General features: G+C 49.2%; 3 protein-coding genes across 7 annotated transcripts; 2 read left to right on the forward strand and 1 right to left on the reverse strand.

The window, feature by feature from the left end:
- Window positions 1–800: 800 nt before the first annotated feature.
- On the forward strand, window positions 801–1780 carry LOC136538388 (uncharacterized protein C6G9.01c-like). Its single transcript, XM_066530363.1, has one exon. It carries the CDS (start codon window positions 975–977, stop codon window positions 1476–1478), a length of 504 nt encoding a protein of 167 aa, XP_066386460.1. The 5' UTR covers window positions 801–974; the 3' UTR covers window positions 1479–1780.
- A 258-nt stretch (window positions 1781–2038) lies between these two features.
- LOC136521395 (fatty acid elongase 3-like) lies at window positions 2039–3669 on the forward strand. Its single transcript, XM_066515132.1, has one exon. It carries the CDS (start codon window positions 2740–2742, stop codon window positions 3565–3567), a length of 828 nt encoding a protein of 275 aa, XP_066371229.1. The 5' UTR covers window positions 2039–2739; the 3' UTR covers window positions 3568–3669.
- Window positions 3670–6990: 3321 nt separating this feature from the next.
- LOC136521364 (pentatricopeptide repeat-containing protein At2g13600-like) lies at window positions 6991–12012 on the reverse strand. 5 transcript variants are annotated; one of them, XM_066515107.1, is made up of 5 exons: window positions 8862–12012; window positions 8424–8531; window positions 8184–8345; window positions 7658–7777; window positions 6991–7454 (listed from the first exon to the last, which is right to left on the reverse strand). In XM_066515107.1, exon 1 carries the CDS (start codon window positions 11945–11947, stop codon window positions 9578–9580), a length of 2370 nt encoding a protein of 789 aa, XP_066371204.1. In that variant the 5' UTR covers window positions 11948–12012; the 3' UTR covers window positions 6991–7454; window positions 7658–7777; window positions 8184–8345; window positions 8424–8531; window positions 8862–9577. The 5 variants fall into 5 exon arrangements, with proteins under 5 accessions (XP_066371204.1, XP_066371218.1, XP_066371211.1 ...); XM_066515121.1 differs by lacking the exon at window positions 8424–8531; XM_066515114.1 differs by lacking the exon at window positions 8184–8345.
- Between the last annotated feature and the right edge of the window lie 6762 nt (window positions 12013–18774).

The raw sequence follows: 18774 nt of genomic DNA on the forward strand, positions 1-18774 counted from the left end.
TTTATCACTATTATATATATGTATGTATTTGCTTGGTCTCAAGAGATAAAAACATGATCATATGGAGCATCCTTAGTTTATCACTATTATATGTATCTGCTTAGTCTCAAGAGATAAAGCTATAGAAAATATGTGTTTTCTTGTAAATGTAAAACATTAACAATTCTATCATGTTCACTGAGGATTTCTTTTGAGTCTGTCTATGTAGTTCCATAGAATTAAAATCCAACAGCCTTCATCCTCCTTCTACCTCCAGCCTTTTCTACCTTCAGACAATCACAAATCACAAGATTACAGATCACAAGAAACATTTTTTTTTCCTAAAGAGGACAAATCGGTATTTTTCCCCTCTGACCTGCTCTGATCGTAGCTCGCCGTCGGACTCCGAGTCCCCGTCCACGTCCAGGAGGAGGACATCGGCTCGCCGTTAACAACACTGCACCTTCAGGGGGACAGTATAACACGTGTTTTCACCACGCACTGAGCAGGAGGAGGACATCGGCTCGCCGTCGGACTCCGAGTCCCCGTCCACGTCCACATCGAGGGAGTCCGCGGGCTCGTCGTCGGAGCTCGCATGTGCACGGTTTGTCAGTCAAAAAAAATGTATGTATTTTTTTTTTTTTTTTGCTAAAACACATATGTGTTGTATATCATTTCTATTTCTTTTAGGCAACACTGAGAATAGCCTGGGTGACAATAATTTCTTAGTTGGATTTCAAGCTAAGCATGCCAATGCCAGCGATGCTGCTAGGCCCTAGAATATGCATAATTGGGCCGAGCTGGTTGGGTATACACGGAGGCTGCAGTAGGCTAGCTCAACACAATATGGGTCTTCCCACTCCTAGCTAGGGCCACGAACTTATTTTGCCTCTCCAGTTTCCTCTAATCGTGCGCCTTCCGTTCGCAAACCCTTTTCGCCGCCTTCTGCAACCACGACGACGCCTGCGGCGGCGGCGGCAAAAATTCACACAGCGATGGCCACCAAATCCCACAAGAACAAGAAGCCTACTACTGCCTCCAAGCCGTCTATTAACCCCAAGTCCCCTTCCCCTGACAAGAAACCCAAGCCCCCGAAGCCCGCCGAGGAGCAACCGGAGCAGGCGGCAGCGGTCAAGAAGCCGAAGAAGCAGAAGGTGAGGGACGAGATCGACGAGATCTTCAGCGCCGCGAAGGCGGGAAAGAAGCGGAAGCCGCCGCAGCGGGAGGAGGCCTTGGCCCATGGGAACAGGAGGAAGAAGCCCAAGGAGAGGGCCGAGGGGGGCAGCAGCAGCAAGAAGAAGAGCAACAAGGCGCCGGGGAGTAAGGGCAAGGGTCGGGTGGCTGACGAGGAGGAGGACGAGGAGGAGTTCGAGGAGAAGCGGCCGCGGCGGCGCACTGCAGACGGGCTCGCCATATACTCGTCCGATGAGCTCGGGTTCGGCAAGGCCGACGCCGGTGGCACCCCGCTGTGTCCCTTCGACTGCGACTGCTGCTTCTGAGTTCTGAGTTTGTCGGCTGCCTCTTCCCTGCCGGAGGTGATTTGCCGAGGCTAATTCAGTGGAGTTGTATTGCTTGATGAATTCGGTGGTTGAGTGTGCTTACATTTGTGCTCTGATGTAATGGATTGCTATGCTCCTGGCTTAAAGGAATATTTAGAGGCTCGATCGAGGTATCCCACAGGAGATGTTAAAGGAACGCTGTAAAATTTATATTAAGATTTTATATTAACACATCTAGAGTATGTTGATCAGCAGTAGCTAAATTTCTAGTTTGAATGCATCAAAATTTGCCAAGTATGTTATATCATGATGGTGATCCAAGAACTAGAGTTGAAAGGTGTCTTGCGCGTGTTTTTGTGGGCTTTGTATCTGACAAGCTCGATCTTTTCCCCAGTGTGGTAAATGAGGTTATTTTCCTTATTTTTTTGTGGCTGAAGAACATGTTCTAATGCGAGGAAACTCATAAGGCTACCTCAACTTTGAACTATTTCAACAGTACTTTCAGCGAGCGAACAATGTTTTTTTCTCACAACAAATCAGCATAACCCAAATTTCAGCGAAACGAACGGGTTTCAAAGCCTGCAACTGCAGGGAAAAAAATATATCTCAGGGCCCGGGGGAATGGAATGCCATATTACACAACTCTTGAAGGCAATCATGCCCATGCCCTTCTGCTTCTCGGTGGGTCTTTCTTGTTGGCTCTGTCGATACATGATGTTGCTTAATGCTTACATTCTTTTTGGGCATGCCTCAACTGATGAAAATGTGGTATGCGTTTTCTCACGCTGTGAAAATTGAAATTAGGCAGAGGTAAGCAATACCTATAAACTTTGCTTATTGTGTGGTAGCATCAGCAATACCTATACAGATCCACTCATTCAGCATGGAGAAGATAGCAGCCGTATACGCCCCAAACTTGCCCGAGTGTTCATGGAGGCGCTTGGCCAGAATTTTTTGCAGTATAATGCGATTGTTGTCCGTCTGGGCCTTGTCCCACGTCCACGCCTATCACGTGACGGTCACGATTTATTCGCCGTACGGACTGGATGCGGCCGCTGTTCCACCGTCACTGTGAGTGGCAACGGCCCAAGCCCAACGCGGTTCCCTCCCGATACTGCAACCGCCTCGCCCTCGCCCAGCACGACGTGGCACGTGGAACTCCACACAGGGAGGGACTGAAGGAGCAGGCGAGGTCACCGAGCAGATCAGTCATCAGTTGATTCAGTTCCAGCGGCCGGTGCGAGCGAGCGAGGCGTGACCGATGGCGGCCGCGTCGCTGCTCAGCCGGGTGCGGTGGCTCCTGGTGGAGCAGCCGGCCGTGGCCTCGTTCCGCTGGCAGCCAGGCCGCACGGTCGGCGCGACGGCGTCCTTCGCGGCCGCCGTCATCTGCGGCTACCTCGCCGCGGTGCTCGTCCTCCGCCGCCTCGTCCTGCCCCGCCTCCCGCCGCTCCCTCCGCCGGCGCTGCGCGCGGCATCCGCGGCCCACAACGCGGTCCTGCTGGCGCTCTCCGCCGCCATGGCCGCCGGGTGCGCGCTCTCCACGGCCGCCGCGGCGCCGCGGTGGGCGTGGCCCTTCTGCTTCCCGCCGCGGGGCGCCACGGAGGCGTCGGGCCCCGTCTTCTTCTGGGCGCACGTGTTCTACCTCTCCAAGGTGTACGAGCTCGGCGACACGCTGCTCATCCTGCTGGCCCACCGCCCGCTCACGCTGCTCCACGTCTACCACCACGCCGTCGTCGTCGCCATGTGCTACCTCTGGCTCGCCACGCGCCAGTCCCTGATGCCCATCGCGCTCGTCACCAACGCCGGCGTGCACGTCGTCATGTACTCCTACTACCTCTCCTGCAGCGTCGGCCTGCGCTGGCCCAACCGGTGGAAGCGCGCCGTCACGGAGCTGCAGATCGTGCAGTTCCTCTTCAGCTTCGCCGCCTCCGTGGTGATGCTGTGGCTCCACTTCACCGCTGGCGGCTGCGAGGGGATGGCCGGCTGGGTGTTCAACGCCGTCTTCAACGCGTCGCTGCTCGCGCTCTTCGTCAACTTCCACGGCGCCGCCTACAAAGCCGCCAAGGCCAACAAGGGTAAAGCAGAATGACGAGGCCAACAGCTTAATTTGCCGGCAACCAATTCCTCGTGAGATTTAATTGGACTTCAGTACGCTGTTATGATTCGAATGATTTAAATCTTATTTTAACCACTCCCGAAACCAGTTGTTTGACGTTGCTTCTTTGATGTGACAATTGGTGTAGCCAAATCACTGATCCCAACTCGAAGTCTGAAATACTTGTTCGAAAAGAATCGCATTGTTCGCCCTTAATGGGGAATTTCATTTTTCATAACTGTCCAAAATAATTACGAATCATGTTCTATGAAGAGAGGTCATCGGATCAAAGAAGCCTTTTATATTCGGCGATCAGAGCAGTATTGCTATTGCTAATTCTCCTAACTTGATAAAGTCCATCTCTGCTTTCTAATATCTCCGTCCCCTAAAAGAATGCAATTTTTGGTTTGGTCTTAAGTTTAATTAAGTATGCAGGAAAAAAATTTAGTATCAACAATTATGATAAATAGTATCACAAATGCTAGTACCTTTTTTTAAATTTGGTGAAAATAGTTTGGGACCTGCTATACTTCAGACGCCTGAAATAGGCTTCTGTTCAGGCGACATGTATTTGCATTGCTCTCTAATCAATGACACTTAAAACGGGTCCACAAAATCTTGAAGCAATATCGACGGAGCACACGTTGCCTGAATAGATCAAAAAATTTAGGCGACTGACACATAGGAAAAGTGAAATGGTTTAACTCAATACTATAGCTAGAATAGTATATTTATTCCTATAGATGGATGGAGTATTGAAAAACGTAGTTCCACCTTGGCACCAAAACTCACGTGTACGAATAATAATTTTTTCATGTCACAATGAAATGCCCTCACCTAGAATTTATTTGATCTTAATGCATATTTTACCTAGTTTGCCAAATTTAGATTCGCCAAAACAATTACTATTTCCTCCGGTCGTAAATATGCGACAGTTTGGCTATTGAGAACGTTTTAAGAAAAAATGACTTTGACCACTAGTATTGATATAAAATATTTATAGAACAGCAAAATATAATTTTATAAAGTACCCGTTAAGACAAATCTACCAGCATTATATCTAAATGTCCAAACTCAATACAAAAAAGGTAATGCAGGCATCACTTTAAAAATGGTTCACTTAAGACAGTTCAAAACATCACTAATCTATGACCTGAGGAAGAAATAGAGTGTTTGTTTTGAGTGATACATCGTGAGTTCATTTCTCAAATGAGTGTATTTGGTTTGTGGAATAAAGTGGTCCATCATCGTCTCACTTTCAAGTTTTTTTTTTTACTTTGTGGAATAGAATAGGTTGATGCATCACCACCTCATTCCTCATAAGCTAATAATTAGTATTAGTATGAGAAATAGGCTCATGATGCATCACCTAGAATAGGTCGATTTTCCAAACCAAACACTCCAGTGGCATGACCTCATTTATCCTACTAGTTCTAATTATTACTCCCACAGTTCCAAATTATAAGTCGCTTTGATTTTTTGGTACATCTATTTTGTAATAATATATCTAGATACATAACAAAATGGATGAACCAAAAAAGCCGACTTATAATTTGGAACGGATGGAGTAGTTTATAAGGAGTGAGTTCATCACCTCGTTCTATTTCACAAACCAAATAAAAGAGTAAAATGATGGTGGACTATTTCATTCCACAAACAGAACACCCCTAACAGATTCAATAAAAAGTGCTCCGGTTTGGATAAAATCTCCCTACCATTTGATGCCGTTGCCAATAGGCCCAATAATGGTTTCACTCAATATCAATAAAAACCATAGCTAATACGCCCTGGAGGAATATTGTTTGCGCACTAATTTCTTCTCTATCTTAAACAGGCATCCCCTGTACGCCTGGGTTAGGACTTAGGACTTAGGACAGCCCTGCTTCGCTTTCTGTGTGAGTGTGGCGTCAATTTTGCAACAGCGCATGCTATCATCACGACGAGAATGTACCGTGAATATACAAAGCACAACACAACAATTGTATATGTAGACTAATGGGAAAAGGCAGTCCACAAAATACGATGCGGACGAGAAAAGGGCCATTGGTGATAGACGCCCGAGAAAAACACTGTTCGCTTTAAGGATGATCTAAGATCAGCCTTCTGTTTTTGGCTACATACTTATAGTTAATTCCTGTTGTAAGTTTGTACTATCTTAAGTTTTAAAAATATAAAATGAAGTGCTGTGGGGATCTCCCCCACAGTTTTGCCTTAAAAAATGATATAAATTATGATCTTGTAGGACAAAGTGTGCTATATGCATCCTCTGGCATAGTTATAGAACGCGTTGTTCGGTTTCTTTTTTCAGTCGGAACAGTGTTTTTCTCTCCCAACAATTCAGCTGGAACAGTATTTTTCAGCCAGTTTCAGACCAGCGAACAGGGCCAGACTGATACCCACCAAAGTCGATGCTCCTATTTTTTTTTTCTATCGCACAAATCAGTGATGCGTGCAACCGAGAAAGACTACATTTCGGCACTTCCGGGGCCTTCTCTAATCATGGAGGCCACATGGCGAGAGTTAGGGTTCTAGGAGAAGTTGGAGCCCCTTTTATTTTATCAAAAGCAAGAGAAACACTATTTTTTACATCTTACCCCCCAAAAAGCCATAAATATGGGAAGTTTTTCCAAGGGAAAAAGTGTCAAACTTACACAAGCAACATTGTTCACTGTTCATCTATTTTCATCTGCACCACTGCTCTCTATCTGTGATCCACGAAACCATAACAAAAAGGCAGAAGGTACAGCACGAATTACTTAGAAATAGATCAACAGAAGTATGAAACGTAGGAGAAGCTCTAGATTGACTAATTCACGTGTTTTGAGCACACGGTTTCTCTTCACGCGTACGCAATTTGCGCCTCGGATCATGCATACATTTTTTTTTCTAGAGAAAAAATAGTCTTGAACCAAAAACCGAGATGATGGTCTTAATGTTTTCACAGGACGTAAGAAGAAACCAAAAACCGAGATGATAGTCTTAATGCACGACTCCACCGATCTATACCCTCAAAAGGAGAAGAAACGAAAGAAGGGGGGAACCGGGGAAGAAAGATTTTTGCCACCTGCTACGAGCTAGAAGCTACTGGGCGCCCGGCCGGAGAAGGCCATGGCGAAGAGGAGGATGACGAGGTAGAAGAGGATGACGACCAGCTTCATCTGGAACATGGCGAAGAAGAGCTTGACCATGAACACAAGCAGCAGCGCGTCGAATATGATCGTTATGGCCACCTCCAGGGGCTCCATCACAGGTCACCGCTGCCACCGACCAGACCACCAGCAAAGGCGAGATCAACGCTCTCTGGGACGAACCAAGAAAACAAGCACAAGGGAGAAAAAATTGGTAAAGGTGGCTCGGTGCGGTGAGTTGGGGAAGAGAAGGCGAGGGGAGAAACCAGCGGACTAGAAGACGCACCTGACTCCCTGAAGGCGACGCGTTTTCCGATTGAGTGACACTGCTTGCCTGGCTGGGCCTTTGGCCTGGGGTCGTCGCTGATTGCGCGATGTTGGGTGTGTGGGTGTGGCCAGGCGGGCAGGGTGAGGAAGGTTCGGAACAAAGAAGAGCGGTCCCGCCGACGTGAACCACCGAGCTGACGGGTCGGAATCGGACGGGCGCGCCGCGTGGGGTGTCAAGCCGCACCCGCGCGTACACACCACACCACGGCGGATGATGGATCACCTGCCACATGTGCTTCAGTAGAGCGCAACAGCACACCGATTGCTAGACTGCTGAGCCACATGTGCTGCATCTGGGTTTCTATAAGCTGATAACGACTGTGATTCAGGAATCGAAGAGTCTGCGCAGTCCCAGAGATCATCCCATGTGGCCATGTGGACAAAGAACCAGAACTGAGTGTATCAGAAGCATCGAGACTGATTAATCTGCAAGAAGAGAAACACTAGTGAACATTAGCATATAGAATTAGGTTTGCCGTCCATCTCAGTGTGGCTAAGGTACATCACAAGGTCACAATTGCACACAGGTTAGATCAACAGTAGGTCTCCTTTAACGGTAGCAATTACAATGCAAAGATTTTGCACTTAGCAATTCAAGTTTTGAGAAACTAGTGCTTTGGAGGGCTTACAAGGCTACAGTAGGGCACAATTGAATTCAGTGCTTGATTGAGTTCTACTGCTCCAAGACAGTTCTCAAGTCTGGAAGAACCGAAGAATTGAGTGTATCAGAGCCATCGAGACTAATTCATCTGCAAGAATAAGAGGAGTGAGCAGTAGACAACAACAGTAGGTATCCATTAAGAGTTTGGCTAAGGTGTGTCACAGAGTCACAGTTGTACACAGGTTAGATAATAAATTAACAGCAGTAGGTCTCCTTTAACAGTAGCAACCACATATGTAAAGATTAGTTTGCACCTAACAATTCACATTTCAAGAAATTAGTGTTTTGGAGGGCTGTATGGTTAGGGCACAAGTGCCGTATTTCAGTGCTTGGTGGTGTTCCAGTTCCACTGCTCTAAGACAGCTTCCAGGTCTGGAGGACTAAACTAACGAGCACAAAGAAAGAATACAATTATACAAGTGGAACATGGTGGAGTAGTAGTAGCGGGGCAGTACACCAACAATCATAGGGTGTGAATGTAAAAAAATACTAACCCAAGCAGTGGATTCGGTGTGTAATCGGACCACTTCTTTCTATTAATATACAATGGCACGCAGCTCTCCTATATGTTCGAGGGAAAAAAACAAGAGTACAAGCATGAAGGTCCAAAATGGAATCCCTTTCGCAGTTATGATTCAATTTAACCATCAATATAGCTGTTACAAGTACAGTAATTGACACAGTAAGTATACAGACTCATTGACTAACCATAAACTTTTACGGGAAAAACTTACTGCAGAATCCAGAATACGAAAAAAATTCACTCCCCTTGCATGTCTTCTGAATCAATAAGATACATGTAGGCAACCCAGAGATGTTTTTTATATTTTCCAAGTCTTCAACTGAAAAGAGACAAGTGCTTTCAAACTGGACTCATTAAATTAAGTTAAACAAGAATGCATGAATTATCTTCAAGAAGCTTTGTTTTTTTTTTGTTGATGTTTCATTCTTTTCCTTTTCTTCTCTTTGTTTAGTTTTTAGTTTTTGTTCCTCCTTTTTTTCCTTTAGTTTCTTAGTTTGCCTTTCGTTTTCCTTCAGACTTTTCCTACCTTTATTTACTCATTCTTTTTCTTAAAATAATAATGACAGGCAGCTCTACTCTGGTTCAAGAAAAAATACTTCTTGCCTTATGATCAAACAACATAATATACATTCAGCATAATGATACGCACCTGTTTTTCATGGTAAATGATGCAACGAATTGGGGAGACCTTCCAAAACTTCATTATAAAAATTCTTCTTGTCCAACTGGAATGATAGCCCTTCATAGGCACACAATTAAAAAGAGAACCCATAGCACCAAATCAGGGTCATATCATCATATGTCACTATGTCAGTGAAACCAACCCATTGTAGTTATGCTTAGACTTGAGCTTGAAACACTATTTGTAGTATATTTACATCTTCTGGAGCATCACCACTGTAATCTTCACTTTGTGTGTAGCAGAGGTGCCCAGAAAAGATACAGTTGACAGATTCAAATTTTTGGAAAGGGGAGCTGTAATTTCTCTACTGTTATTCTGAAGCTAGTTCAAATCATGTGAGCTATCTTGTGTTGCCAAAAGTTTCAGGAACTGGGTGAAGTAGAGCGTCATGACAATTATGTTCAAAATAAGTGTACTCAATTGCAATAACTTTAGAGCATAATTCTCCACCATGAAAGCATTCATGATCTGCCAACAGAATTTGCTGATGGCTACTGTTTAGAAGGAGATATCCTTGAATACCTGTGCAAGTCACTGCATCAAGAGAACACACATTCAGGAAGTTAATTATCCATCAACTCTAGTCTGCTACTTTACCTTCATGAAAATTGAGAATACACAGGAATCCTCATTTGCTCAGAAGTCAGAACTGTCCCCACTGCTGACCAAACATCACAACAAATTCAAGTAGTAAGTTCCCACATCAGCAAATCCAATATCTCATAAATTTCCAATGACAAAGGATGCTTCCCTTTCCATGAAAAGAAGGCATGATATTGTCCTCTTAATTGCAACCAGCTGCACCCACCATCTTTCTTAAGGTTAGCCCCTTGCATCAGTATCCTCGTCTCAGCAGCATCTTTCCATTTACCACACGATGCATACATGTTTGAGAGTAGCACATAGCCTGCTGTATTATCCTTCTCCAACTCATGAAGTTTCTTTGCTGCCCTCTCACCGATCTCCTTGTTCCTGTAAGTGTTGCAAGCACTCAGAAGAGATGACCATGAACTTGTGTCTGATTTACTTGGAACCTTCATGAGAAGCTCTTCTGCTTCTGGCAAACGGCCAGCTCTAGTTAGGACATCAACCATGCAAGTGTAGTGTTTATCTTTAGGTGGGATACCATGTACCTGCATTGTTTCAAAATAATGTATGGCTTGCTCCACCAAACCACAGTGGGAACAAGCAAATAGAATAGCTAGAAATGTATGCTCGTTTGGTGCTATTCCATTTGCTATCATATCCTCAAACAACAAAATAGACTCTTCAGCAAAGCCGTTTTCTGCAAGTCCCTGAACCATGGCAGTCCAAGTGATATTGTTTTTTTCAGGCATTTGATAGAACATCCTCCTGGAGCTGTCCAAATCCCCTGACTTGGCATACATGTCACTGAGTGCAGTCCCCATAAAGATGTTATCTTCGATTCCAAGCTTGACAATCTCAGCGTGAACCATCTTGCCCATCTCCAAAGAGCACAAGTTTGCACATGCAAGAAGAACACTTGACAAGGTGATTTCCCCTGGAATCTGTCCTGAAGCCAACATTGCACAGAAATAATTTAGTGCATCACCAAATCGTCGATTTTCTGCATAACCAGAAATCATTGCATTCCATGAAGCTGAATTCCTTGCAGGCATCTTCTTGAAGAGATCCTCTGCTTCCACCATTTTCCCATTCCAGCTATAACCTGAAATAAGAGAGTTCCAGCATACTGTGTTCTTTTCTGGGAGGGAATTAAAAACCCTTTGAGCGTCAGTACATTGTTTGCATTTGCAGTACATGTCAATCAAAGAGCTGGATACAAACAAATTGGTACTAGAGCCCATCTTCAGTGCATTGGCATGTATCCTTGTTCCTCCTCTTAAATCTTGAAGGGTAGCACAAGCACTGAGCACACTAGAGAAGCATGAAATGTTTGGCCTGCAACCGTCAGCAAGCATTTGGCTGTAAAGCCTCAATGCTTCTGCAGGATCACCTTTCTGCTCATGCCTTGCAATCAAAGTACCCCAGGAGACCTCGTTCCTCTCAGGCATTGCATCAAGAACCTGCCGTGCTCCCTCGAGGTCACCCAAGTCAGCATACACATCAAGTAATGCGGTCCATGAGACGACATCCCTCACCTCCATGTCATCAAACACCCTGTGTGCCGCAGCTGCATCTCCCATTCTTAGATACAGAGTGATCAAAGAATTGTGTACCTCAATACTCTTTTCAAACAAGCTGCATTTGATTGCCAATCCCACCGCACCCATAGCAAGATCAAATTCACCTGCACCAACACAGGCCTTGATCACACAAATCAGAGTAACCACATTAGGTCTCACACTGCAGCTTAGCATCTTGCGAAACACAGGGAATGCATTCCTCTGGAGTTCATTGCGGACAAACCCAGCAATCATGGCTGTGAAGAAGGCAACCGAGTGGAGCGGGCATCGTTCATAGAGCTCAACAGCGTCCCTCACAGACCCACGCTTCATGAGCGCGTCGACCATGGTTGTGTACGACACGATACTCTTCTCGGGCATTCCGTCGAATAGCCTGCGGGCAGAGGCAATGTCCCCGGCCTTCACGTGCTCTGACACCATGAAGTCGTAAGTGAAGGAGGATGCTGCATCGGCGGCAACGAAGTCTCGGAAGGCCCGGTCACGGTCCGTGGCGCGCGCGAAGGAGGCGTAGGCTGTGAGAAGGTTCGATGCGACGGAGCGGTCGGCAGCGAGGCCAGAGCGGAGGGTGTGCGCGTGTAGGGAGAGGACAAGCGGCAGGCAACCGGAGGAGGGCGCGTAAGCGAGCGTGGCGGTGGAGGCGGCTCTCGTAGCGCGGCAGAGGCGGAGGAGGGAGGTGCAGGTCTCGGAGTAGGACTTGAAGGCCTTCGCCGTGGGCGCCAGCGGTGGACCATTAGCCAGGCGGAGCTTGAACGCCCTTATCGGGAGGGTTAAAAAAGAGAGGTCTTTCTCCGGCTTACTCCGCGTCGTCGGCGAAATCGGCGCCTTGGCCAGCTCCGGCGGCGGCCGTGGCGGCCGTGGCCGCCTCGTGCGGACCGCCGCTCTCATGCTCCCATGATTCGAACTTCCAAAGACTTTCCGCTGTTGGGAACTTCGCTCTCTTTAATCATGCGCGAATAGCGGTAGCGCGATAGTGGGCTGCTCAGCTGGGGTGGTGTTATAGATGGCCAACGGGCCGGCCCGGCCCGGCCCGGCACGGCCCGATAGGGGTCGGGCCGGCACGGCACGCCGGGCCTCCCAGGCCGTGCCGAGGCGAGCACCATGCCTGGCCGACGGCCCAGGCATGGCCTGCTGGGCTGTTTTTCGTGCGGGGCCGACCCGGTAAGCACGGCCTGTCAGGGAGGCCGGGCCAGCCCAAGGCCCGCTTCAGCAGGCGATGACGGCGTCGAGTTGGCCGCCGGCCGCATCGGCGGCATCAGAGAGAGGAAAGGGAAGAACATGAGGGGCAGCACGGGAGCGCGGTGGCGGCGGCGGTGCATGGAGCCATGGAGGAGGCCTCGAGGCAGATCCACAGCGTCAATGGCCATGGCAAGCTCAAGGTTGTTCATCTCATTCCAGTAAGAAAAATAAAAAAACAACAAAAATCACGGGGCTCTGAGGAGAGGGAGAGCGAGCTCGGAGCCTCGGAGGAGAGGCACACTGCGCGTGGATCCGTGGGGAGGAGGCCTCTGCGCCGCCCCTGTGCGTGGATCCGTGGGGAGGAGGCCTCTACGCCGCCCCTGTGCCCGGATCCGTGGGGAGGAGGCCACCCTGCGAGGAAGAAGGGAGAACGCCACGGGAAGAGGCCGCCGCGCTGCGCCACCATGCGTGCGGTTCTGAGGGGAGGGTCCGTCGCCGCGCCTTGAGCTCGGTGAGGGAGAGCGGAGAGGCCGAGAGGGAGAGGGAGAGCGAGAGTGGAGAGGCCGAGAGGGAGAGGGAGAGGGAGAGTCGAAGAGCGAAGCGGGCAGCAGGGATGGGCGAGAGATGCGTGGGGCGGTGGGGGCGTGGACTTCTGAGGGGAGGGGCCGTCGTCGCACCCTGAGCTCGATGAGGGAGAGCGGAGAGGCCGAGAGGGAGAGGGAGAGCAAGAGCGGAGAGGCCGAAAGGGAGAGGGAGAGCTGAAGAGCAGAGCAGGCAGCGGGGATGGGCGAGGGATGCGTGGGGCGGTGGGGGCATGGCCGCGTGGGGCCATATGAGGAGGGGAGCCGGGGAGGCAGCACCACGGCAAGCAGACCAGGCCACCAGCGGGCCAGCTCGACTGTAGCAGGGCGTGCCGTGCCGGCCCACATGCCTGAGCAACGGCCCAGGCACGGCCTGCTCCCTTGGGCCGGGCCAGCCCGGGCCCGCATGTCACCTGGCCGTGCCATGCTCATGTCGGGCTAAAAAACAGGCTTCGTGCTGTGCCGTCGTGCCTCGGGTTGCATGGCCAACTATAGGTGGTGTCACCAATGGTGCCTCTACTTCCACGGTCAGCGATAAAGGCTGGACATCAGAGAAGAGCGACAAGGAGCCAAGGAAACTAATGGGAGAGGTGAGCAGACTGAATCGACTGAAGAAGCCCAGCCACAAGACATTCGGCCCAGAATGGATCAACTAGGGACCCTGCGTGGCCGATGAGGGAGGGCGAGCCCAACTAGGCTCCCCTTTGTAATCGAGACAGAGAAAGACGTGGAGGACTCGAACTCGGACTCGTATCAAACCGTGCCTGAGGGCGGCGGCGGTGGCGCACGGCGATCTCGTTGATCGGCCGGCGTTTAACCGAGTTTCCACCCAAATACTACTTAATTATCGTCCGTCTATATCATTCCAGTTACATCCTGGTATCGGAGCCGTTCGATCCGTAATCGCAGCGTTTCCATATCCCATCGTTTGACTCTGCAAACGCTTTGGGTTTGATCGAGATCTCCGAAGGTCAGTGAGCTGCTACCGCCAGAGGTTTGTTTGTAATTCCCAAGCACCGCGAGTCAATTTGTGGAGGAAATCATGATTCTAGCATTGCACCCATACCTCACGCGCGGGCAGATGGCCATGGCAACACCAGAAGAGCAATTGGGCAGATCTTGGTGGTGTTGAGCGAGAACTCGAAGGGGATCAACGAGCTCAAGAGCTCGATGTCAGAGATGAGGACTCTAAAGACGGAGTTGATGACCTAGAAGCCTGAAGTCGACAATCACGTCCATTAGCTAGAACACACGGTGCTGGATCTTGGCGAGCGCATCGATCAAGCTCTAGGATCCTCCCTACCGTAAGCACAGGTGATCGATCCATCTATGGTGGAGCAGTCAGAGGTCGTCACCATCGCCTAGCCTCCACTCGCCGCGGCGATTCGGGAGGACTACTTCGCCTCTCCGAGCGCCAAGGGGCGAGCTCCGCGTATCTGGAGCTTCACCCGTGTGGCAGAACCGCCTAAAATAACTTACTTCCAATGGTGCTTGTCTTTCATTAGACACTAAACACCCTAAGAGTGAGCTAATTTAAACAGTTCTGCCGAGCACACCCCATGGGAGAACTCGAAAATCCATATTTTTCAACAGGATCATAAATAGGAGAATAAAGCTTATAATATTTTAGCCATTTCTTACATCACTTTCCGTGCAACATCAGAGTATAATATTTATTGTTTATAACAGCAAAATATAACCATGTTACCAGAGTTTCAGCGAAAATAAAATCATTTAATGTCAAGTCAAACATTAATATGATGATCTGTTATATACATCATAACAGGTTATAAATTTTTCTATTGTAAAACATTTTGGGTGGAAGTTTCAAATAAACTCTATGTCCGTAACGTTGAGGAAATTCTCACTGAGCCCACCAGGAGGTTTCTGCACATAAGTGTCAGCTCTAGCATTCATCTATCACCTGCAACAGGGTAGGACAAACCCTGAGTACTCAATTGTACTCCGCAAGACTTACCCGTTATGAGAAAAAAAGACTCTAAGGATATGCAAGGCTATCTAGCTTATGGATTTATTGCATCTACAGGAACATTACTAAACGTTCGTCCTTATATTCAATTTTATTAGCAGTCATTATTAGTTCATTAACTAACTATTCTATGTAAGCACATATACTACTTTCAAGTAGGTGGTAAGCAATTAGAACCATTTTACCATCTTTCATATTCCAGTTCTTACTACGATGCTAGATCGTAGCCAAGTCGTACTGTATCACACGACGATTCGTGAACCAATGTATCTCAGCTGGGTACCCCGAAACACATGCCCCGCTTATATTCCAGGCACAAGCAGGACCAACCCACCACTCTCCTGTCAAGGGGTCTAGGTCCTCGTCCAAACTTGAACTCCAAGCCCCTACACCTGAGTCACGAACTCAGTGTGGTGCTTAGATCTCCACCAACCCCGCCTCCAATCAATTGGTCCGAAAAGAGCTGGAACCCACGACAAGAGAGTAATAAGCCTTCCTGCCCCCATAGGCAAGTATGTGCTTAGGATAATAAGTCTGTGATCTGACTAGAATCTAATGCAACGGTCGGTCCTTAACCGACATAGGCGGAACAAGTGCAATCCGAGTCTCGCTCGAATGCCTAACCAAGTCCAGATCCAAAGTACCATTCCATTCGGTCTTCAATTATCATTCATATATATTCCATGTGATAGTAATACAATAACAATAATAATATCTTTCCTATCTCTCGCGAGTGACAGGTAATCACTCGACTTCTACCGGGTCCTATAGCATAGCAATCTACACGATACTGACATACTAGTATGACTCATAGGATAAGGATATATATATATATATATATATATATATATATATATATATATATATATATATATATATATATATATATATATATATATATATATATGCAAGTGGTTTTTATTCAACTCCTTAAAACTTAATGCACAAGCATAAGATAAAGTACAGAATAATATGGGTTATGCACCGGGGTTTGCCTGGGTAAGATATAACCAAAAGTTAGCATTCTATCAAGGTGACACGATCATCAAGGCACCATCTTTTCCGCTACCTTGGTCGACTCCATGATTCATCGTTCTTCCTATTATGGTATACGTGGATGCAATGCAGAGACACAATTAATCAACGGTAACCGCAATTCTTAAATATACGATTACGCTCCACAAGCTAACGAGCTAGCTTTAATGACTAACGTGTTGGTCTACGTATCAACGTCGTCAAGTAAGGCTTTGTCCCTAGAAAAATGTTTTAGTTCTAAAATTCCAAGGTGTTTTGGCATTTAATTGATTAAATATATATTTTTGAACTAGGGCTTATTTAGCTACCTTAGCAAACTAATTATTATGGAGCTACAAAAAATTACAGTGAGCACTGTCGGGTACCAGAAAATAGGGTACCCCGAGCGTACACCAAATGGGTCACTTAAATCCCATCAACAACAAAGCTAGAGGGTAAGCCATGGGCTCATCACCAGCCCCGTCCAAGCCCACCGGCTCTCCGCCTCGCCTCAGGCCTCGCACGAGAGGTCTCGGCGCCCTGACGCAATCTCCGCCTCGCGCGAGACCTCTCACGGGAGGCCTCGGCAAGGAGCCCAATCTCCGTCTTGCCCGAGGCCCCATGCGTCCAGCCTCGAATGAGATAGCTATTCTCCGTATCGCTCAAGGCTGGCTTGTCAATAACCCGTCGCTCCCGCCTCGACCGGCCTTCCCGACAGCATGTCATGTCCCATTAATGTGTCAACCACTCCCGCAATCTCAACCGGACGATGGCTCGACACCACGGAGCGGCCGATAAGACAAGGAGTCACATGAATGCCATACCGGTTGGGATAAGGCGCAGCGGGGATTACCGGCCACTGTGTTCTGGTGCTGTGCCCACGATCAGCGCCTGAATTGCACTGTGCCCCGTAACCCCCGCCCCGAGGACAATGCAGCATGGGAAATCTGGCCCAGGCCATCATCGTCTCTGAACTAGTGCGCCAGATCGACCGCTCTCTCCGAGCCTCAGCACTCTACGTCAGGGTCTTGGCTATCTCGGGATTCACATCTACCGAGACCCCCCACCATGGTTCGGCCTTGGCGCCAACCGAGCCTCGACCTCGCGCATAGTCAATCCACAGCGACCCGCACGCTGACCGCCACGCCCGCTCCGAGGCAGCCCTGGAGCTCCCATGACGCACAGGATCAGATGTGACCAGCACGTCGCCCCAGCGCTCCAAGGATGGACCGCTCCGACGACCACACCGCCATAGGAACAGGCTACAGGGCTCGGACACGCCGCCTCTGTTTGCACAACGCCGTATAGTTAGCACATGTACTACCCTTGTCCTCCCTTCAAACTATAAAAGGAAAGGACTTGGGCCATTTCTAGAGGAGACAGGGACACACGAAGAACAACACCCTATAACACGCACACTTCCCTACCGCCTGAGAGCAATGTCTCAAGCAGCCCACATCACTCCCAGCCGAGACCTGGGACTAGCTCCCTCTCTCACCTGGCTTGTAACCCCCTACTACAAGCACTTCAGTGCAAGGAATACAAGATCGATCTCTCAGACTGGATATAGGGCACTAATTGCCTGAACCAGTATAAGCCTTGTGTCTCTTTGCATCACCATCTAGGATTGGGAACACGCAGCACAAATTCACTAGTTGGTTGAGGATCCCCGGTCCAAAACACTGACAGTTGGCGCGCCAGGTAGGGGCCTCTGTGTGTCAGTTTCGTCATCCCAACAAGTTCCAGATGGCAGACCCCGTACGACCGCTACGTCTCGGCACAGTGGTCTAGTTTGGGAGCCTGGAGTTCATGTCTCTAGGGCATGAGTACGACATGGTACTTCTCACACCCCGAGCCCCGCCTGCCAACGACGACGTCACGCACCGGTAGCCCAGGAGCAGGCGGCGCCCGGGCGGCCGCTCTTGCCGTGCTCACCGGGCACGACGCGAGCAGGATCACTCCGATGCTACGCGAACCTAGGGCGACTCGCCGCTCTCTGCCGGTATCCTACGACCGCTATTGGCGCAGGGTCCCTGGTTGGGGATCTGTCTAGCCTGAGCCTAGATAAGGGAAAAACGCCGGTGGCACCCGGCGATGCCCCGACATCAAGCTCCGCTCCACCACTCCCTGAGGAGCCAACTCCGACAGAGCAGAGCCCGGCGACGGCACCATCTCCATACCCCTTCGGGTTGAGAAATGCTGCCGCCTCTTATGCTCACGCCTACGCTTCCACTCACACGGATCTCTCAGGGCGCCGCCAGCACTTCGTCCTCGACTTTGACACCACCGTGTCGACCCACACCCACTCCGACTCCTCGGAGGAGGACGAGGCATGGGCTGGAGCAGATTTCTCCAACCTCCACGACCGTGAAACCATGCGCCGCTTCTTGGCCGCAAGTGACTATTGCTTTGGCTACTCCGATTCTGATGATGAAGGTACTTACGATCATACTCGTGAGTGCTTCCACATCGAACTTGGGATGCCAAGCATGGGCGACGAGGACGAGGGGGTAGGCAACCGCACTCTGCTTCATCAGGGAACGGGCGATGCCACGCCTTCACGCATTGTTCCACCGGCAGCACGGAACAAGAACCTTGCCCTCAAACAATTTCGACACCCAGACTTGGAGCAGCTCCATGAGCTTCAGGCCAAGGTTGAGCAAGATCGACTCCTTCTGCCACAGCTCTGAAACACTCTCGAGCAGGAGCAGCAGGGCCGTGTTGATGGTGGAGGAGCCCGACAATGGGCTCACGATGTGCACCACCGCATCAACGACGATGAAGGGGACGATCGTCCCCCAATCTTCAATCGCGCTAGCCAGAATGTCGTGGCTGCGGCGATGCTAGTGCGCGAGATGCCTGAGCCCTCCACCACGGAAGGGCGATGGGTTCACGGCGAGCTCCGAGATCTCCTTGAGACCGCCGCGGTGCAGCAGGCCGAGAGTTCCGCC

This window comes from Miscanthus floridulus, chromosome 2 (genome assembly GCF_019320115.1).
Source record: "Miscanthus floridulus cultivar M001 chromosome 2, ASM1932011v1, whole genome shotgun sequence".
NCBI lineage: Eukaryota > Viridiplantae > Streptophyta > Magnoliopsida > Poales > Poaceae > Miscanthus > Miscanthus floridulus.